This window comes from Arvicola amphibius, chromosome 5 (genome assembly GCF_903992535.2).
Source record: "Arvicola amphibius chromosome 5, mArvAmp1.2, whole genome shotgun sequence".
Lineage (NCBI taxonomy): Eukaryota > Metazoa > Chordata > Mammalia > Rodentia > Cricetidae > Arvicola > Arvicola amphibius.
In genome coordinates this window covers 11453780-11475724 of record NC_052051.1, presented here as the reverse complement: position 1 = coordinate 11475724, position 21945 = coordinate 11453780, and the positions used below count along the sequence as shown (strand labels likewise).

The following is a 21945-nucleotide window of genomic DNA, read 5'->3' as shown; positions in this document are numbered from 1 at the left end:
CTTCCTAATGCCCCAAATACAGTGCTGTGCTGACCCCCCAACCATAAAACTGTTGGTTGCTCCCTCATAACTGTAATTTTGCTACTGTTATGAATTGTAATGTAAATATCTCTGCTTTCCAATAGTCTTAGGCAATGCCTGTGAAAGGGTCATTTGACCCAAAGGTCAAAGGGGTCACGGCCCACAGGTTGAGAACCATTTCTCTATTGCTCTACACCTTATTTTTTGAGACAGAGTTTCTCTTGCTGAACCTCCAGCTTGTCTTTTTAGCCACACCTCACTGGCACATCTGGATCGAGGTGAAAAGTTCTGGCCAACATCCTGCACCTTGTTCACCAGCTGTCATGGGTTTCATCCCCTTCTATTTCACAGATTTGGGGGCTGCTCTCATAGATGCCTATGTATTTAATCAGCCCCTACTCTGGTCCGGCTGAGTTCTAGCTCCTGCTGTCAAAGGCAACATGGCCATGAGTATCTTTCTTTGTACCATATGTGTGTATTTCTTGAGGATTATTTCCTGGGAGAGGGAGCACAGGAGAAAAAAAAATCTACATTTGGTATTTTGGTGGACTTTGCCCAGTTTGGTCTTCGGTGCACACGCCGTGCCACTCAAAAGGTCCATGAAATACTTTCCACCTGAGGGCAACTGTCCAACACTGCCACCTGCTGCTCACATTGGAAAGTGCAGCCTTTCATGGCTGCATTCAGTGCACATTCAGCTCCCATGGAAGAAGGGACAATGAAGAAACGCTAATGTTTTTTGGAGAAGCAACTGGTGCTGGGTAGGACACATGTTTAACACACTGTATTTTCCAACAAGACAAAGTGTGCATGTTACCTACCCTGCCACCTACCTGCTGCATCTACGACAAGTGATATCACCTGTGTGAGCCTCAGTCTTTCTGTCTGCAAAGGGGGTTCTGTGACATCAGCCCCAGGGACTGCATTAGAACATGAGCCTTCTCTATAAAGACGATTGTGTGGACAGCTCACAGAAAAGGCATGCGGAAGCCAGAGAAGCCACACGATGCCTCAGCACAGCAGGTGGGGAGGTGAGCAGGATGCTAGTACCTTTTCTGCCCTCCAGACTGGCAAGAACTTAGACTGATGGCTGCGTTCTGACAATGCTGTGATGATATGCATTAGTGACAGCATCTACCCAACAGACTGGCAAACCGACAGAAAGCAGGTGGTGGCCCTAGGCCTTATCTTCTGGGTAGGTGTTTGAATTGCTCCATGGCACCTGTAATCCTAGCTCTTGGGAGGCTGAGGTAGGAGGATCCTAAATTTAAGACCAGCCTGGTCTGCAGAGTGACCCTGTTTCAAAAATATCAAAATGAAACAGAAAGAAAACATATTCAAAAAAAAAAAAAAACAAAGATGTACTGGGTGGTGGTGGTGCATGCCTTTAATCCCAGCACTCAGGAGGCAGAGGCAAGCAGATCTCTGTGTGTTCAAGGCCAGCCTGGTCTACAGAGTGAGTTCTAGGACAGCCAGGGCTATCCAGAGAAACCTGATCTACTAGGCCAACCAGTTTATAATTAATGTGTGTGTTTCTTTGGGGCTGAATGGTTGTGGGGCTGGGCGGGACAGTAACCTCTGTCAACAATGGTCTGGATATGAAATGTATCTCCAACACGCTCATGTGCTGAAGGTTTGGTCCCCAGCTGGTGGCATTAAGGAGAGAACGCTGGACTGTGGGGACACTGGCCTGATGGATGGGTTAATGCCCAATGGAGTTCCCAGCTAGAAAGGGCTAGTGGGAGCAGGGACCTGGAGGCAGCAGGTCATGGGATGTGCCTTTGAAGGGGGTGTCTTTTCCCCGTAGGCCCTTCCTCCAGCTTTCCCCACTTCCTGGCTGCCATGAGGCAATGCTGCTGACCCCATCATGTTCAGCCACACCTCAGGCCAACAGCAATAGAGCCATGTGGCTGTGGATTAAAACCTTAGAAAACCAGGAGCCAAAACCCACCCTTCCAGCTTTAAGATGTTTTCCTTGGATACTTCATCACTCCTTCTTTTATATTAACTAATTAATTAGTTAATTGTTTTAATTTTTGGCTGTTTGAGGCCAAAATATGCAGCCTCAGCTGTCCTAGACCTTGTTATGTAGACCAGGCTGACCTTAAAGTCACAGAGAACTGCTTGCCTCTGTCTCTCAAGTGCTGGGACTAAAGGCGTGTACCACCATGCCTGGCTCTTGTTGCTTCTTGAGGAAAATACCATCCAGTCTTTGCATGAAATCTGTAGCGGTTTGAAAGAAAATGGCCCCCAAAGTGAGTGGCACTACTAGGAGGTGTGGTCTTGTTGGAGTGGGTGTGGTCTTACTGGAAGAAGTGTGTCACTGTGGAGGCGGGTTAGAGGTCTCATATGTTCAAGTCATACCCAGTGATACAGACCACTTCCTGTTACCTGTGAGTCAAGATGGAGGACTCAGCTACTTCTCCAGCACCGTGTCTGCCTTCAGGCTGCCATGACACACCATGATGATAATGGACCAAACCTCTGAAGATGTCAGCCACCCATGTGTTTTTCCTTCACCAGAGTTGCTGTAGTAATGGTGGCTCTTCACAGTAATAAAAACCCTGTGACATGGACCACTACCCATTTCTGATGTGACCTCATAGTGCTTACCCCCTGACAAGGAGCCTCGGGCCAGTTTGGGGAGCAGCAGATCCAGCTGGCGGAAAGTGTGGAAGACATCAGCTGAGTGGAGACGGTCCTGGGCTTGGCTGTCAGGTGTGTGTGGCAAGGCCTCCACTCCATACAGGGTCAGGTATCCGGCTCTGGGGGTGACAGCAACAAATCAGATTCCTGTCTTCATTTCCTGCCTCAGGCTCCTGTCTTCAGTTCCTGCCTCAGGCTCCTGTCTTCAGTTCCTGCCTCAGGCTCCTGTCTTTAGTTCCTGCCCTACCTCAGGCTCCTGTCTTTAGTTCCTGCCCTGCCTCAGGCTCCTGTCTTTAGTTCCTGCCCTGCCTCAGGTTCCTGTCTTCAGTTTCTGCCTCAGGTTCCTGTCTTTAGTTACCGCCCTGCTTCAAGTTCCTGTTTTCATAAAATAAACCTTTTCTTTCCCAAGTTTCTTCTACTCAGAGTGTTTTTCCACAGCAACAGAATGAAGCAGACCACCACTCTACTCTTGAACTCCCCCAGTCATGGGTCTCCCAGAAGAGGATCTTCCAAGCAGGAAGATGGGGAAAACCGGAATGAGGGAGGATGAGACTGAGAGAACCATGCCTAGTCCCTAACCTGCACCTCCCCCACACAGTGCATGCAGCAGTAGGCCTGCACCTCCCCCCCATGGTGCATGCAGCAGTAGGCCTGCACCTCCCTCACACAGTGCATGCAGCAGTAGGCCTGCAGTGAGTGTTGGGTCAGTGGGGAGTGGTAGGTAGGCTGATGGAGGAATAAGTGAGTGGGTGGGTGGGCGGATACACGTGGATGGGTGGGCAGATACATGGGTAGGTGGACGGGACTAGGTAGGAGGTGAAGGGGTGAGTGAAGGATGGATGTGGGTGGCCGGATGGGTGGAAAGATGGGTGGATAAATAGAGCACACTGCTGAGCACTCTGGTGACAGGCTATCACAATAGCCATCCAGGCCACCATCACATCCCCTGTGTGCCCTCCATTTCTCTTCCCAGTCCAGCCTAGCGTCTGTCCCTGGGGACAAGTCCTCAGGGCAGGGGACCCGCACCTGCTCTTTCCTCTGGGCTAACAAGAAGCCTACTTCCCCCTAGGAACTTCTAGGAATCAGAGGTAAGCTCAACCTTCCCACACCTCAGCCTCATCCTGGAAGTTTCTTTTTCTCCTCTCTCTTGAATAGCCTCTGGGTAGCTGTGGGGAAACAGCCCGGAAGAGTCCACTAACGTTAAGTGGATCCAGAAGGCCACTAGGTGGCGCCTGGTGCCGTAAACCGTCAGAGATTGTTTGGCTGTCTGCAGATCCTCTCTTCATCCTGAAGGATGGGGAACCGGCAGCCGCAGCGTGTAGGCCAGTGCAGGCCTGCTCCCTGCGCAAACAGCGCACAGGGAGAAGGAAGGAGTGCCCCGCTGCAGGTGTGGCTGAGAGTGGACACCTGTGACCCTGAGACTCTAGTGGGTCCCCAGGTCTCAGTTTTCCATCTGACAAGTGGGGTCTGTAAGTTACCACCTTGTGGAAGATGAAGTGAGTTTACCCATCCAGCCACCCAGACTTGATGTCACCTGTGTGCGCACATGTGTCAACAAATAGCCGCCTTTTTATCAGAAGCACACACATGTTGCTCTGAACTTCTGGGGATAATTAAAACTTTTTTTTTAATGGTGCTATTAACGTTTGAGAGAGAAACAGTCTCTCAAGCCTCCCCACCTTTAAAAGCCTTCAGTGGTCTGTGTCAACCGCGTGTTCTTGTCCTCTCCCAAGTAATAGGCTACCACTGGGACCCACCTGGGAGACTACACACATCCTAGTGGGTCCCTCTGTCTGGTTCTCACCTACAGATGTCCCCTACACAGGAGCATAAAGCTTATGAATGAGACTGTATCGGGCCCCTATGTCAGTCCCTAAAGGACCACCACCGCCACCCGGCTGAATCTACATTCCAAGATCTTCCTCCAGGCTGCAGGCCTGGCTTCTGCAGACCTCTCCACCTGGTCTCCCCTCTTCCACTTGTCCCCTTTGCTCTAGCCGCACTGACCCCTTCACCCAGCCTCTTCCCACCCCGGGACCTTTGCACTCGCTGTTCCCTCACCAGGGTCTTGGCACAGCAGGTCCCACAGTTAGAGCTCATTAGTGAGGCTGGAAATACCCCCAGATGTCCTGTCTCGGGATCTATGCCTTCCTAGGCATAAGGAACACATTTGCTGTGTCCCCTGCTGTGTCCCATGGGACACTGAGGACCCAGCACAGCTGAAGGAGTTGCACTTGGCTGTACTGTTTTCATACAGTCATGAGGTCTGCCTTCAGGACGAGTTCCCTGGTCCCCTGAGAATCCTCTCTGTTAGCCTCTGAGAGCCAGAGTCTAGACCCCAGGCCAGATGCTCTGTGATGCCCGGCTCGGCAACTCCCGCTCCAGGGAACGCTGGGGGCCCTTGTGCAGCTAGCGTCAGCTTTACTGCCTAAGTTGTATGAGGTGAATTTTGGGTCCCACCTGAACCACCCCCCTCCTACATTCTGCTTTGAGCTCCTCCCACGGTGTCCTCGCCCACAGGGTATCCCCAGTTCTCTTGGCCATGATGAGGTCGTGGGCTCACCTGAGGAGGGAGCTGTAGGAAAGATCAAGGAGGCCTGTCTCATGCCAGCCGCTGGCTGCTTCTGTGGAGTCACCCAGCAGCACCGTGCGGAGGTTGGTGTACATGGCTTCCGTGAGCGCCTGCAGGTCTCTGTGCATCAGCAGCCTGAGACCAGCAACAGAAGTTAGCTCCTCACCCTTACTGTACTCAGCAAAAAGGCTGTGTGTGTTAAAATGACAGTCACCACCAAGACAGTTTTAAGGTGGAGGAACTCAGGCATGAGGGACAGCATCAGAACAAGGCCACGCAGCCAGTGAGTGGTAAAACTGTGGCTAAACCCTAGTCGGCCCCACTCCACATAATGAGAGCTCTTGGCCAGGACAATCTGTCCTTGCCTGGTGCACAAACTTAGACAAGGGACCCATGGGCTCCCCACCGGCTTCTGGACATGGAGGGCCCAGGAAACCGGTTCCTCCCCTGGGAAATCCAGCAGAGGGCTGCTAATGGTCTCCTCATGTGGATCTGAGTGACACAGACTAGGGGAGCATGTGGCGAGAGTGAGGGGGGCCTTGGCCTCTTTCAGACTAAGTGGAGCCTGGGGAGCGGCTGTGCAAAGCCAAGGTGAGAGGCGACCGCCTGCACGTCAGGCTCCACCTAAGCCACAATTGGCAGCAACTGGCTGGAGTGTCTAGAGGACAGGGCTACCTGCGGAATCTAGTGGTGGCAACAAGAACCAGCAGGTGTGCGCCAGACTGGGATTCCGGTTGCATTTGTTTTCTAACTGTCGCTCCTGGACAGTGGCTTCAGGGCTGTGCAACTAATCTTAGGTCAACCTGGCACAGGCTAGAGTTATCTGAGAGGAGGAACCTTCAGTTGAGAAAATGCCGCCGTAATATTTGGCTGTAGGCAAACCTGCAGGACTTTTTCTTAGTTAGTGATTGATGGGGGAGGGCTCAGCCCATTGTGGGTGGTACCATCCCTGGATAGTGGGCCTGGGTCCTATAAGAAAACAGGCTGAGCAAGTCATATTGAGCAAGCCAGTAAGCAGCACCCCTCCATGGCCTCTGCATCAGTTCCCTCCTCCAGGTGTCTGCCCTGTTTGAGTTTCTGCCCTGACTTCCTTCAGTGATGGACTATGATGGTGTGGAAGTGGAAGCCAAATAAACCCTTTCCTCCCTACGCTGCTTTGGTCATGGTGTTTTGTCATGGCAATAGTAACCCTGACTAAGACAGGGCCCAAGCACCACCCATCTGGGATGCAGGGTTGAAGCCCCAGCCCAGGCCCACCCACAAGCCCATCTCTGCACTCACGGCTTCATCCTGGCCTTCTCCTCACTGGGGTTGAAATTTGGAAGCTGCAGGTCAAAAATCCTCTCCATGAGGAAGATGGCATAGGGGTGGAAGTCCAGCCGTGTACGCGACTCCCATACCACCGCGTCGTAGGAGTGTGGATCCAGGAGAACGGTGACATACCTGCCTCCCACCAGCACCTGTTGGAGGAGCTGGTTGTCAGGAGTCATGGCGGACTCTGCATTCAGGCATCTGTGGGCAAGCTCTGGCCCCACAGGCACTGGGCAGCAGCGTTCCTGCTTGTCCCACCAATCATGTGAACTAGGGACTGCCATTCACCTGTCTAGGCTGGGAGAAAGGACACCGCGCCTAAGATCTCCATGCTGAAAAGCAGCAGAGCTAAGACCAGCCAAAGCCTTCTAAAGGAAAGGGTGTAACCAGGACCATAATCGCAGCTACTTGAGAGGCTGAGGCAGGAGGATCCCAAGTTCAAGGCCTGACTGGAATAGAGTGCATTCAAGGCCAACCCAGATAATAGTAAGACCCTGTTTCCAAATGAAGAGGGAGAAAGGAGCTGGGGCATGAAGATGAAAAATGGTATGGGATTTGCCTTGTGTGCATGAGGTCCTGAGTTCAACTCCCGGCACCACACAAAGGGAGTGGGTGAGTGGATGGATGAGCATTGCTGGATTAAAAACCAGCAGACCAGCTGTAGAGAAGTGAGCAGCTGAGCAGAAGGGTGGGTGGGGAAACGCTAGTGGTGACTGTAGATGAGCTGCGTCGATAGATTAATAGATGAGGAAGGAGAAATAAACTGAGGAAAATGGGAGTAGGTGGAAAATATAAGCAAAATATAAGGAAGAAAAGAAAGAGGGCGTTAGGTAGGGAGTATCAAGAGGGAGAACAGGACAGATCGGTGAATCTGTTAGGTGGATGGCTCCATGTTAGAATGCTGGGGACATGGGTGACGAGATACTAAGTAGATCAAATAAAAGCCTTAAAGAGGAATGCTGGAGGGCCAACAGCTTGAAGCATTCAAGAACGAGTGGTGTTTGAAGGTGCTGAGAAGACAGATGATGACAAAGGAGTGGGTGGGTGATGGGTGGATGCACGGATGCACGGGTGGGTGGGTGGGTGGTGGGTAGATAGACGGACAGGTGGATGGATGGATGGGTGGATGGATGGATGCATTGTTGTATGGATGAGTGGATGGTGAGTAGGTGGATGGATGGATAGATGCATTGATGCATGGATGGGTGGGTGGGTGGATGGATGGATTGATGGATGGATGGATGCATGCATGCATGCATGGGTAGGTAGGTGGGTGGGTAGATGGATGGAAGTGGGTAGTGGGTGGGTAGATGGATTGATGGATGGATGCATGCATGCATGGGTAGGTGGATGGATGGAACTGGGTAGGTGGGTGGGTGGATGCATGGATGCTTGGATGGATGGGTAGGTGGGTAGGTGGATGGATGGGTGGGTGGGTGAATGGTTAGATAGATGGATGGAAGCATGCATGCATGCATGGGTAGGTAGGTGGTGGGTGGATGGGTGGAAGTGGGTAGGTGGGTGGGTGGATGCATGGATGGGTGGGTGGGTGGGTAGATGGATGGATGGATGCATGCATGCATGCATGGGTAGGTAGGTGGGTGGGTAGATGGATGGAAGTGGGTAGGTGGGTGGGTGGATGCATGGATGCTTGGATGGGTTGGTAGGTGGGTGGGTGGGTGGATGGATGCATTGTTGCATGGATGGGTGGTTGAGTAGGTGGGTGAATGTATGGGTGGGTGGTGGGAAGGTCGGTGGTTGGGTGGGTGGATGCATGGATAGGTGGATGGGTGGGTAGGTAGACAGATGGGTGGGTGGCTAGGTGGTAGGTAGATAGGTGGGTGGATGGATGAAATACAAAAGTACATGTGCAGAGAGTAGACAAAGTCAGGTGCTGAATGGGTAGATGGTGAGCACTGGGTCGGCTGTGGTCGGTGGAGATAGAGGTGGGGAGATGAATGGAGGGAAGTCAGAGGAAATGGATCCTAGAGACGGAGGCTGGTGGGTGTTGGTGAATGAGTGGAAGGATGTTGGGTGAATTTTGAGAGGTGGCAGAGGCTGGAGAGCAGTTAGAGCTCTGGCTGGATTCCAGAGGACTTGAGTTCAGCTCCTGTACAACCATCTGTCACTCCCGCTCCAGGAGATCGTACATTTTCCTTTGGCCTTTGTAGTCACCCAAACAGATGTTACAAACACACACACACACACATACACACACACACAGAGAGAGAGAGAGAGAGAGAGAGAGAGAGAGAGAGAGAGAGAGAGGTATACATAAATAAAAATTAATCTTAAAAACAATAGACTAGATAGATGATAGATAGATTCATGAGAGATAAAAGACAAATTTGGTGAGTATACAGAAAGATGGATTAATGGATGGGGGAAGTGTAATATTTAATCTTAATTTCCAACCTGATTGCATCGAGGAGCACCTTAAACACGGAAGCCCATCCCTGGGTGTGCCTCTGAGAGCTGTTCTACACACCCTAGAGCCCAGCACTCTGCTGATGACTGATACATGGTATGTATAGTTGGACAGATGGGCAGATAGTCAGCCCCACCCCCGTGGGTGACAAATGCATGGGTCAGTGTGTGGGTGGATGTTGAAGGAGTTAATGACCCCAGTGATGAGCCAGCCACTCACCCCTTCCCCCAACAGACACTTACAGTAAATATGTCGCCATGCTTCTCCTTCATCCTGGTGAGGAAGCTGGCAGCATCTCTCCCAAACTCCAAGGCATGGCCCAGCCAGGGGATGCTGCCCAGGTCCAAGGGAGGCTCGCCGGGTCGCCTGCAGAAACCACAGCACTTAGCCCCGTGTGATAAGGGAGAGAACAGAGAGTGGAGGCCACAGAGAAGTCATAGGAGGCACTCAGCAGACAGCTGGAGGCTTCCAGCAGGAGGAACAGCAAGAGCAAAGGTCCTGGGGTTGTATAACAGGCTCAGAGAACAGTATGGAGCAGGTGTGGTGAGCCACGAACCATGACGTGCAGCCGTATCCAGAGCTAGACAGACTCTGGGTGAGGCCCTATGGCCTCGTGGGTAGTGGGACTGTGACTTAGTCTCCCAGTGAGATGGGGTTCCTGGGAGGGTGTGTGCTGAGAACAACCAGTGCCATGAAGTTCTGTAGACCCATTGGCCTCTGGGTAGAGAATAGACTCAAAGGTGCGGGTGGAGGCTGAGGGCCAGGCATAGGCAGCTCCTGTGGGAAGAAGCTTCCAGCACCCAGCAGAAAAGCAGAGTTCTCTGAGCCAGTCTAGGCTTGGGTCATCTCACATTCCCTCTGCTGCCCACAGGAAGAGAGTAGTGCCAGTGACAGATTGGCAGGATGCAGGCTTAGCTCTGCTCAGTGGTTCCAAACCTGAGAGCCCTTCACAGCAAGAGCCAGGCCATGTCCTGGGGGAAGGCCAAGAATGTAGGCTGTCTCTCCTTCCCACAAAGGCCTTATTTTGTGCCCACTCTCCACCCCTGGCTGCAGGGCTTTTTTTATTTTTAAGTTAAAAGAAAAATAAGAATTTGCGAGGATATGAAGGAACTGTAACATGGCAGGCGGTAATGGTGTGCACTTTTAATCCCAGCACTTGGGAGGCAGGTGCAGGAGGATCTCTGTGAGTTCGAGGCCAGCCTGGTCTATAGAATGAGTTCCAGGACAGCCAAAGCTACACAGAGAAACCCCGTGTTGAAAAAACAAACAACTGAATGAATAAATAAATAAACAAATAAATAAGAAACTGGAATACGCGGTGTTCACGGATGCAGCTACTTTAGAAACCAGGCTGGCAGCTCCTTAACCTTTACCCATGCTACACAACGAAGCAATCTATCCCCAAGAAATAGAAACATGCTCACAGGTGAGCAGGCACGCTCTTGCTGACAGTAACATTACTCATAACAGCTGCGGAGCAGAAACAGCTTTGCATGAGATCAACTGCACGTGGCGTGGCCGTGCTACAGAATACCATTCAGCCTCGAAGAAAGAATGAAGCAGTGATGAGCCTTACAGACACGGTGCTAAGTGGAAGCCAGACCCAGAGTCGGGAAATCCACTGGGCTAGGCATAGATTAGAGGGTGTCTGGGGAACGAGCACGGAGAATGGCTGCCAACAGATACAATGTTTCGGTTCAACGAGAAAATGTTCTGGAATTGGGGTGACAGCTGTCCAGCTTCATGACGATACTAAAACCCTGAGTTACAGTTTTAAGTGTTGAATTTTATGATATGTGAGTTGCATCTCACTGAATAAAAAGTTCAGAACAATGACCAGAACAGTGGAAGCCTGGACGGAAGAAAAAGGTGATGGAGGAGGATGTCCTCACGAAAGACTGTGGGAGGAGGGAGAAGAAGCTGCGGGGAGAGGGAATGGCGAGTGCAAATGCCCTGGGGTAGAAGCGTGCGGGATGGGGCTTTCTAGGGTGGTGTGGCCCAAGTGGACAATGTACAGACGTTAGGTAAGAAAGGGTGTTAGAGATGACTTTGAAGACCTTGAGGACTGAAGGTCAAGGAGAGAGTCTGGCTTCTACACCACATATACCGAGGATACTGTGGAGCGGTCGAAGCAGGAATCTCTCGGTGACCTGTGTTTTATATAGGGTAGCAGTAAGGTGGGGCAAGAGGGAGGAGGACAGGGCTGGGGATTCGGGTGACTGTCTAAGAGGAAAGGTCTGGCATCCGTTTCTCCACTTTGGTTCATATCCAGCAATTCACAGGGCTTTCCCCAACCTTTCTCCCTCTGCTTCCTGCATCTCCATTGGATTGTCCCTAGAGAGTGGGGGCCAGAGGCGTACAGGACAAGATGGCCAAGGCTGGAGAAGACCGCAGCATACCAGGAGACGATGTTGGGGGCCTCAGGAAGGGCCTCGCTCTTCAGCACCTCAGCCCCCCCCCCACACACACACCAGACTGCTTCTGAATCATTGGCAAACTCAGCCTCTCTGAGCTAAGAGAAGCCCAACAAAGTCAGCTTGTCTCCGCTGCTAGGGGCTCCAGGGCCTGCAGGGGCCTTCTGCCTTCACAATCCCTTTGTAGTCCTGGGCTAGAGGGCTCTTCTGTCATGCCGGGGCCCAGTGGCTAGTGTGCACCTGCCCCTACCAACCCAGACCCAAGTCTGGGATCAAGACCCAGAAAAGTGGGCTGTGCACAGGTGGCCAGATGGCCAGATGGCCAGCGGTCATCACCCAGACTTGGACGCTGGTCTTCCTGGCCTCAAATCCAGCTGGACTTCCAGCCAGTTTATAACTTAGCTGTTCTCTGCCTCCGTTTCCTGGTCTATAAAATGGGAAGAGCTGATTATGAACACTGTCCATCCAACAAGGGTAAAAAGAATGTCTAGGAAATCCCATGACACCTGGCAGCCAGGAGCAACTGGGAGAAAGACCCAGAAGCCTCCTGAGTGTGCTTTACTGAGCTATAGTTCCACCGGAGCTGCCGCTCAGAACATCAGAGTTTACTTTCCTGGGTAGTTGCAGTTGGTGTTTAGAGACCTTAACTCGGTGGCTCCTCCCCTGACTCATTGGCTCTTCCCCTAACTCCGTGACTCCTCCCCTGATCCTCGGTAGACCACAGGCTCCACTTTTACAGTGAAGAAAATTGAGGCATGGGGAGACTGAGGCCCTTGCCTGGAGGTTCCCCACGGGAGTGCTGGGTTTCCACATGGTCACCCCTAGTGAGCATTTGTACCCCCACTTTACAGCTGAGGAAACAGTCACCTGTGATTGTCCCTGGGCCATCTTCGGGGCCTCTTCCTCCAGGCTTGAACCAGGTGTTATTTCTGGCTATGCCCTTCTTCCCACAGAGAAACCCAAGAAGGCCCAGACAAAGGCAGGAAGCTGGAGCCTGGGCGCCCAGCCCCTCAGGCAGCCAGCGGCTCCCCTGCTCAGGACCCTAAGCCAATCCTAGCCGGCCACATTCCAGAGTGACTCAGCCTGTGGACAGCTGGGGCTAAGGAGGCTCTATTTCAGGACCTGCGGTCCCCCAAGGCTAACTGACACTCTCACTCTTTTGAGGCGCTGCCAGGCCAGACACTGGGGGAGGGAAATACTTGAGGCTTGGCCCTCCTCTCCTGGGTTCCACGGTCAGACACCAAGACGTCCCTGTGGCCTCTCCTAGAGGGTTGATCCCACCAGGCAGGGGCCTCTAGACTCTGATGGGTTCTCACTAGCGGACCCCAGAGCCAGATCTGCCACAGCCTTTGTGAAGCAGGGAAGGGAGCCTGTGGTGGCTGTCGCGCCCTCTACGGTAACCCGACTTGAGGATGGTGTCTTCACTGGGTGGTATATTCCAAGACTCAAACTCTGGGAACTGCATGGAACCTGCTAGGTGCTTAAAGAACATACGTCACGCCAGGCGGTGGTGGCGCACGCCTTTAATCCCAGCACTTGGGAGGCAGAGGCAGGTGGATCTCTGAGTTCGAGGCCAGTCTGGTCTACAAGAGCTAGTTCCAGGACAGGCTCTAGAAACTACAGGGAAACCCTGTCTCGAAAAACCAAAAAGAAAAAAAAAAAAAGAACATACGTCACATGACCGCATTGTGCACATAGTCAGACTCAGCAAGCAGGCTAGCCTACCAGAGCTGCTGAGAGGATCGAGAAAGCAAGGCAGGTGAAGAAGCTGGCATGCAGTCTGGGTTCCGGAACGCCCAGCTCAGAGACTGGCTTCATTGGCTGTGCATTGCTAGCAGGCTGCCCAACCTCTCTGTGCGAACTTGAATTCAGAGTAGAGGGGGAACCCCGGAAGGGTTTTCTCAGAAATGGAGCCAGGCTCAGTTCTCTGCAGGTTGGGGAGCTCCAATTATCTTAACCTACTTAGCCCAGCCTTCCTCCAGAATGCACCCACAGACCTCTGGGGATTCCTCTTTCCACTAACAGAGACTCTCCTAAAGCTATTCCATGTTGCTTCCCATTGCCTGTTAGAAAAAGCAGATGGCAGAGAGTGGGGCTGAGAGTGGGGCTGTGGCTCCGTAGGTAGAAGGCCTGCCAAGCACGCGTGGATTCATCCTCAGCATGAATAAACTGGGTGTGGTTGTAAACCCCGGAACCCCAGCACACCAGAGGTGGGGAGTTCAAGGTCATACTCAAGGCCAAGGCCGGCCTGAGGTATGGGAGCCTGTCTCAAAAAAAAAAAAAAAAAAAAAAAGGAAGGAAGGAAAGAAGGAAGAAATAAAGAAGAAAAGAAAAGAAAAGAAAAGAAAAGAAAAGAAAAGGAGGGTTTTCAGATGTTAACCTCCACCAAAAAAAAAAAAAAAAAAAAAAAAATCAAATATGACTGCTTTTTGAGCTCCAGACTCGGTGAAAGACTGTCTCACAAGATAAGGTAGAGAGCAACTGAGGACAATACCGTGGATCTACCTCCAGCCTCCTCCACAGCACACACACAAACATGTATGCACACGAGGAGGGGCCAGCGAGATGGTCATTTAGGGTAGAGTCGTTTGACGCCATGCCTGGCCACCCAAATTCATTGCCCAGAACCCACAAGTGGGAGTTAAGAAGCATCTCCCCTAACTTGTACTCTGACCTCCACATCCACACATGTGCCACAGCCCACAGACCCACACAATGCACACACAAGCATAAACACATGTAGCCAAATCCTTAGAGAAAGCATTGGTAGTGGCGCATGGCCTGCTCGGGGCAGGTTCTTAGTTTGGACTTGGCTTTTGAGGCAGACAGGGAGTCCAGTTTCTTATTACATATGGCTCCCCACAGCAAGCAGAGGGTCCTGTGACAGACAGACCAGCTGTGGGCTGGAGTAGCAGCAGTAGAAGGCAGGGTCTGTGGTGAGGCTTAGAGGCAGCTGCAGCACAAAACCCAAGGAAGTGTGACTGTGCTTTCCCAATTCCACGTGAAGCTGGAGGACTAGATTTTTGTGTATGAAGCCCTCCACGCACCCCCATCCCATTCCCATCTCACCCCCATCCCACCCCCACTTGTTACCAGAAGGAACTAACCCTGTAGCAGGACCATTTAGTGACCTCTGTCTTACACTTGTTAAAACGACATCCATTCCTACATAGAAACCTCGCCTCCTTCCCAGCCCAAGCCACGCCTTCCTCAATAACACTGAGGACCTCCTCTAATCCCTCAGTCAAGGACCCCACTCATGAGACTTCTCTCAAAGCTTCCCACAGCAGCCAGCCCACACTCCGCTGGAAAAGCGGCTAGAGACTAAGCACACACACACGCCTCTGCAAGCTACCTCAGATTACCAGTGGGGAAACTTGTGTGGGTCTGTGGGCTGTGATGCATGTGTGGAGGTCAGAGGACAAGTTGGGGGAGTCAGTTCTTAACTTCCACTCGTGGGTTCTGGGCAGTGAATTTGGGAGGCCAGGCTTGGCAGCAAACGACTCTATCCTGACTGACCATCTTCTCACTAAGGCCCAGAAAGCCAAAAGAACGTTGCTGGTAACTACTTGGCAAGTCACTAGGCTCAATGGGCCCACACAGGAGATCGCTAACTCCACCCCACACAGCCGTCCGTCATCTACACTGTCCCCAGAGAGAACAGCCATAGATGTTAAACAAGGCTTTAAAGTCCTGTCAACAGTCACAGAAATCTGCATCTGGAAGGGACAAGCAAGCCAGCAAGCCCAGTGTTTCACTAGGGACAGGATCATGGAATTAAGACTCTCCCTTTTTGATACATGGTCTGGAACATTTGGGAGTACAGCATCATAACATTTTTATGTAATATTTTAAAACAAACACGGGGGAAGGGGGCCTTGGATCACTCATCTCAGGCATAGCTGAATCCTCTGTGTGTACAAAGTTTACTACATTTAGCACTGTGTGGAGATCTGGGGACTCACATGGGACGTGAGAGAGCACGGTTCACTTCTGCTGTCTTTCCTATGACCGAGCTTTGCTTCTTTAAACGTGAAAGAACACCACAAAACACGTGGGAACGTAAGAGTCCCAGGAAAGAGATGGTTTTCGTGTTCCCTTTGTCCTCATTTCTAATTTGGACTCCAGGACCGAGGAGAGTCTTAGGTGACAGGAACCGACTCACACCCTGCTAAATTATTGTAATTATGACCTGCTTCCTTAACGCTGTGTAGTAAGCCTCTTCTTCTGAAAACAATGCTCTTATTTAAAAACAAAATTGAGGGTTTGTTTTTTGGGGTGTTTTTTTTTTGGAAATGCTGGAGGGTGGATAGTCACCCACCCACTGGCATAATCTAATTTTGCTGGGACAAGCAGGGACTTGGGGAATTGAAGGATAGATATGGCATGTACTTTCTGTGCAGCCTGTCAAACCTCAGTAGTGTGATGGGGTGGTAGAAGTCACCCCCAAGTTTGGTCAGGAGAAAGGAATGGGGCAGGGTGGAGGAGAGCCTTGCGTATTTCCACCCGAACTTTGGGTCCCGCCTATGTGCTTGTCTTCCAATGCTTGCCTATCTTTTCCTTCCATGGGATTGTTTGGTTCGGAGCCGTGGATCTTATCGTCTGGGATTTTTGAGTGGTCAGATCAGCGAAGCAACAGAGGGAAAAGGAAAGGAGTCATTCCAGGGATTGGAAAATGCCTGCAGCCCAGAGTCTTAATCAGGGCAGAACTCCAACAGGTTATAGGGCTTCCCTGAGCCTCTGTGTTCCCCTCTACAAAGAGGGTAACCAAAGTTGGAGAGTTGGCTCAATGGTTACAATCACTGGTGACTCTTTCAGAGGTCCCAGATTCCACTCCCGGCACCCATAACTCCAGTTCCAGAGGATCTGACATTGTCTTCTGAGAACTACATGCATATGGTTTAGAGACATACATTCAAGCCAAAAACTCACACCCATAAAATTAAATATATATATATATATATATATATATATATATATATATATATTATTGGGAATAACCAGAATGCTTTTAGGCGGGTGAGTAGGGTCCTACTGTCAGCCCCAGTGACCAGTATCTCCCACGCCCATGTCTTCCCAAGCCTTCTCAATTACTTTCCCAGGTGCCATGTGAGGAATGTTTTTGGTTTGGTTTTTTTTTTCTATTAAAAAAATTGGCTAGGCTACCAAGGGCCAATATTCCATAAATCTCCCCCACCTTGTAAAACGTTTATGGACATCTTTTCATCTCCTCCCCTGGCTGAGGCTACATCATCCCCAGAACTCAGTTACTGGCGCAGCTGATCCCACCCCACCAGTCCCTCATTTCCTTTGCGTAGATTCACTTAAAACCACAGAACGCTAAAAGACAGACTAAGAGACTGGACGCCAGCCATGGAGAAACACAGAGTCACAACGTGCACTAAGACAGACACGAGGTGACCTTGCCCTAGCATGCCCGCTAGCCCAGTTTGGGTCATGGCACACAACTTTTACAAAAAAGAAACTCCCTTGCCTAGTTACTTTTGACATTGTTGGTGTGTTCCTTTGTGCGGCATCAAGATTATTCTCTTCCAGAGATTTTAAGGTTCATCCTGGATTTCAAATCCACCTGGCTCCCTTCACTTGGGGGAGACACATCCCATGGCCCATTGCTGGGGCCCACAGGGGCTGGGGCAAACGAAACTCTTTCCGATAAGTAACAATACCAGAATGGAAAAATTTCCAGCAATTCAGGGAAGGGCCCAGGAAAATATTACATGAATGGACTCTGTATTTCGATACAAAAATCGGGGCTTGATCTCTAAGGATTGGAATGTAAAATAATCAGGTCAAAAATATAAAAGAAAAAGAAAGGAAATAGATTCCTCCAGATGGGGGAACCAACTCCTCTGGCCAGCCCAGAGGTTCCTATTCAACATTCTCTTCCTTTTCCACCAAAGGAGAGACTGAACAATGCAAGAGACCTCAAAACTCTACGTGCAATTTCCTATCTCCCCTTTCGGGCGTGGGTCCCGTCTTTCCCTTTCCGACCAGTTCCCTCAGCGAGCCCGGGAGACTTCGGAAAGGGACAAGAGACATCCACTCAGTGTGGTCAGGTCCAACAGTGTCTGGGACCATATGGTTCCAGGCAGCTGCTTTTCTGACTGGGTAAAAACACCACACACAGCTGCCAAGGTTTTAAATCAGGATTAACTATTTTAACAAGTTGGTTTCTCAATGATTTAAATTCCTGCCAATGCTGGCTAAAGAGACAGCTCAGTGATTAAGAGCACTTGTTGTTTTCAAAGGGCCCAGGTTCAGTTCCCAGCACCCACATAATGGCTCACAACCACGTGTAACTGTAGTTTCAGGGGATCTGGTGCCCCCTTCTGGCCTCTATAGGCACCAGACACATACATGGCATACAGGCATACATGCGAGGAAAACACACAGACACATAAAATTAAAAAGAAAACCAACCCCTGCCAGTCCCAGGCCGTGCCATGCTCAGGTGTGACAGAATGGCACAAAGGTCACTTTTTCCAGCCCAGTTTCTTCCTAGGCTTCTTGAGAAATGGTGCCCCCTACAGGCTCTGGGCATGCTCCCCTTTTGCTCCATTTCCTTCACGGACTCCCAGGCCAGCAACAACCTGTACCTCGGAACCCAGGGGACATCAAAACATCTGGACGCTGTTGTGTCTCCCAGTATAATTTGTGGTAAGCTACAGGGACTCCCTCCTTGGATCGGGACAACAGAATTCCTTTCTCTGCTTCTTCAGTTTGCTAGTAACTTACGCTGCTCTGTCCAATGCTAAACAGACTCAGGTTTGATTTGAAAAATTAAGAGGGTGATAGTCCACACTGAGCCCATGAACTACACAGATCCCATAAGAACGTGTGTCCAGTGTGGGTGGGCTCATTTCACCACAGAGCTGAGCCCACAGGAAACATAAAGTAACCCTGCGGCTTGTTCCCATCTTGTCTGGTGACCTCATCAAGATGGAGGCAACAGTGTGACTTGGTTGCTGTCTTGTCTGGTGACAACATCAAGATGATGAAGACAGTGAACCAACCACATGACATGAGCCAAGATGGCAGCACCCCTAAAGTTTCCTGGTACCACTGAGTCCTTGGGGGGGGGGGCTCTAGGGGAAACACCCCTAAAGTTTCCTATACCACAGGCATTCGGTCCCAGGTCCCAATCCTTCTCTGGTTTTGGTTCTTCACCTTGCTGGATGTCTGATGTGGTCGTGGAAATGGGAGCTCCAGAGAGATATCAACACTGGCTCTATTGTATTTTATGTCAAGCTAAGGAAGTGACACCAGTTCACCATGGTGGACTTTTGCATGTTGGACGTACTGTTTTGTAGGCTGTTTTTAGCTGGTTTTCAGAGGGGACCTAGAGTTTTCCCAGCCACGTACTCCAGCACTAGTAGCACATCATCAGGAAATGACGGAGGTGGCCCAGACCTGGGAGGCTCATGTGAATTTACAGCACGCAAGGGCTGTGTCTTGGAAATGGACAGACGGTTGAAACCAAAAGACAGATGGCCAGGTGCTAGACAAGCTGTTGCCAGCCCGGCTTGGGTCATGGTGCAGCCCTTTGGGAAAAAGAAATTGCCCTGCTGGGTTCCTTCTGCTTTTTTCCCCCATGGTTCTTTGTGCCGCACTAAGAATCTTTGCTAACGCTCAGAGGCGTAAAAACCACTGATAAAGGAGCTCTCAAATCGTCAAACCACAAGAATCTGCACCGCTGGAAGGTTGCATACCCCCGCCCCCACCCCAGGACACTGTCATCATCATCATCATCGTCATCTTTAACCACAGAACTGGGGCAGAGGACACTCACTTGCCCCTCAGGCTGGGAACTTCCTGCTGGGAGAATGGCCAGAACCCAGATGTCCACCCTTCCTAGATGTCCTACCTGCCCCAAGGCATAGCACAGGTCACACACCCCTGCAGGCAAACCAGAGCACCATACGTGAGTCGCAGAAAGCTATAGAAACAGGGCCGGCGAGATGGCTCGGTGGGTAAAGGTGGTTACCACCAAGTCTACTGACCTGAGTTGGATCCCCAGGACCCGCATGGAGAGAGAACTGTTCCCTGCAACTTATCCTCTGACCTCCACATGTGTGTTGTGGTGTGCGTGCTCATGCACGTGCGCGCGTGCACACACACACACACACACACGTACACACACATACACAGACACACAAATAAATAAATAAGCAAAAGTAATTTGTTTAAAAAGAAAGCTCTCACGACAACCAAAAAGTCCATAGACAAAAACATGGACAGAAAGGCTAACGAGGCGCACAGGTGACCGGGACGGAAGCATGAACAGATGTCTAACATCTGGTGTGAGGAAAGAAACTCTGGAAGCTGAAACCACAAACAGATCTGGTGCAGACAGAGCCAGCAACTGAGGACACCCAGCTATTCCTTACAGAAACGGCTTTTGAATTTTCCTTCCCTTCTTTTGGGGCAGATAAGCAAACACATAGTTTAAATTTCACCTGGAAAAGTGCCTGGAAGGAGCTGACTGTTGGAAAACTCAACTCACACGCTGTCTGAAATGTGAGGTTCTCAGTGTTTCTGAGATTTTACGGCGCTGCGATGTAAACACAGGAGAGCTCCATCGATGAACCAGCTGCGGATGCCGGGTGGGACAACTCCAGGCGACCCTGGCAGCTGACTGAGAAGGCTGATGGACTCCCACAGTCTGAAACTCAGCGACCAGCCCAGCCGTGGACCAGGGCTGGCTTTTAAACAAACATCCCACAAGAATGTCGGATGTGAGCCCTGAGTTGCTGGAGCAGTAGCCGAAGGAAGTGCGATAACACTTGCCACTTCTCCTAACTTCCAAACTGGTCTGAAATAGTGTTTGGAAATTAGGAGAGCTGGGATTTGTTTGTTTTTTTTTATTTTTGCGTTTCTTTCTTTCTTTTTTTTTCTTTTCTTAAAAAAAAAAATCTGGAAAGTTCCTCCCAAACTGAGCAACAGGAAAGGCCTGGAGAAAGGAAGAGAGTCAGGACGAGGAGGGCCCTTGGTTTAAGTCAAATGTATTCTGGTCCCGAGCAATTCAAATTAACTTTAAAATACCTTACACAAAGACTTACTGCCAGCTGAACCCACCCCCCCCCCCACCCGGCATGAAGAGAAGTTTTTAGTTTTTCTCCAAAAGGCAGTGTCTCCAAGGGCACTAAACTTTAAGGACCAAGGATCTGGTCCGACCTTGCCCAGTCTGTGGGACTGGAGGGCCTCAGTTTCTCTGCTGTCATGTCGTGAATCCTGGGACCGTCATCCATGAGTGGGGAGCCCTCAGAATCAGTGTGTCCCCAGCAGAGCCTCAAGTCCAGCCTCAGCATTCCCACCCTGGTCGAGCTAAGGTGAGTCTAGAGATAAGTGGGCACGGGACTCCGAGGAGGTTGCAGCGTGGGTAATGGTAACTCAGTCCGGTAACTCAGTCCCTGTAGCGCACCTCCAACCCTCGGCCTCACCTGGCTTCTCTTCCCCACCCTGGCGGGTCCCGGGGACACTCACCGCGCGCGCCGGCGGCTCAGCAGCAACAGCAACAGCAGTAGCGCGGCCAGGAGGCCGAGCAGAGCGGCCCAGGACATGGCTCGAGGGTGTGCGGCTTTAGGGTGGCAACAGGTCACCGCCACCAACACCAGACCACAGGAGCCCCAGTCCAGCCAGCCCCGAAGGCCCCCACTCTAAGGGCCGGGCTGGAAAACGTGGGATGGAGAGGGAGGAGCGGGAAGGGAGGGGTTGCCAGGGCTGCTGCCGAGGGGAGGAGAGGGGATTGGGAAGGCGGGCTCCCGGTGGTGATGGGAGGGGGCAGAGAGGAGGAGACAGAATCAGAGCGACCAGGGGAAGCCCTTCCTACACATTCGTGCAAACCACACTTCCCAGCCCATCCCCCGCCCGCCCTGACCTTCGTTTCCGTGAGAGCTGGGGAACTGTCCACCTCACCGGGACTAGGGCCACTCAGAATCGCCCCAAGCCTACAGTCCTGACTGTAGTGTAGATCACAGCAGGGCCTTAGGATCCTGTGGTCACATTACATTCGGGAGTCAGCCCCACGCGGTTTTACTCTCTCTGTCTCTCCATCCGCCATCAGTGTCGTCCGCCCCCCCTTCCCACCCCGCCCACTCGGGGAGGGCTTGACTCCAAGCCTAGAGGGCAGTTTCTTCTGAAGACCATTGATCAGGGCTCTACTTACCTAAGAGTGACTGATGTGTCTGTCAAGAAAGGAAGATCATGGCCTGAAGACATGGCTCAGTGGTTTGGGTTCAGTTCCCAGCCCTCACACGGTGGCTCACAACCACCTGTGACCCCAGTTCTAGGGGATCTGATGCCCTCTTCTGACCTCCACAAGCACCAGGCACACATGTGACAAACAGATATACATGCAGACAAAACATTTATACACACGCTAAATACATAAATAAATTTTTTTTAAAAAAAGATCACAGACTTTCTCTCAAGTGCCATAAAAAGGGGACCCAGGTGGCGCTGGACCCCACTTTCCACCCGTACACCCCAGTCACACACTCCTGAGTCCTGGCATTTGTGCCCCCCCCCCCCCC

The 21945-nt window shown here is 51.3% G+C and overlaps 1 protein-coding gene across 3 annotated transcripts in view; it reads right to left on the bottom strand.

The window, feature by feature from the left end:
- The window catches only part of Ptgis (prostaglandin I2 synthase), a 37981-nt gene extending 16537 nt beyond the window's left edge, over positions 1-21444 (bottom strand). Inside the window, exons 1-5 of one of the 3 annotated variants that reach the window (XM_038330417.1) lie at positions 21291-21444; positions 9221-9344; positions 6521-6699; positions 5231-5374; positions 2635-2786 (exon numbers count right to left, since the gene is read on the bottom strand). In XM_038330417.1, coding sequence (XP_038186345.1) covers positions 2635-2786; positions 5231-5374; positions 6521-6699; positions 9221-9250 — 505 coding nt within the window. In that variant the 5' untranslated portion in view covers positions 9251-9344; positions 21291-21444. Of the gene's footprint in view, positions 1-2634; positions 2787-5230; positions 5375-6520; positions 6700-9220; positions 9345-19869; positions 20005-20896; positions 21149-21290 lie in introns of those variants that run through there. The other 2 variants (XM_038330416.1, XM_038330418.1) reach the window with 2 other exon arrangements.
- Positions 21445-21945: the final 501 nt, after the last annotated feature.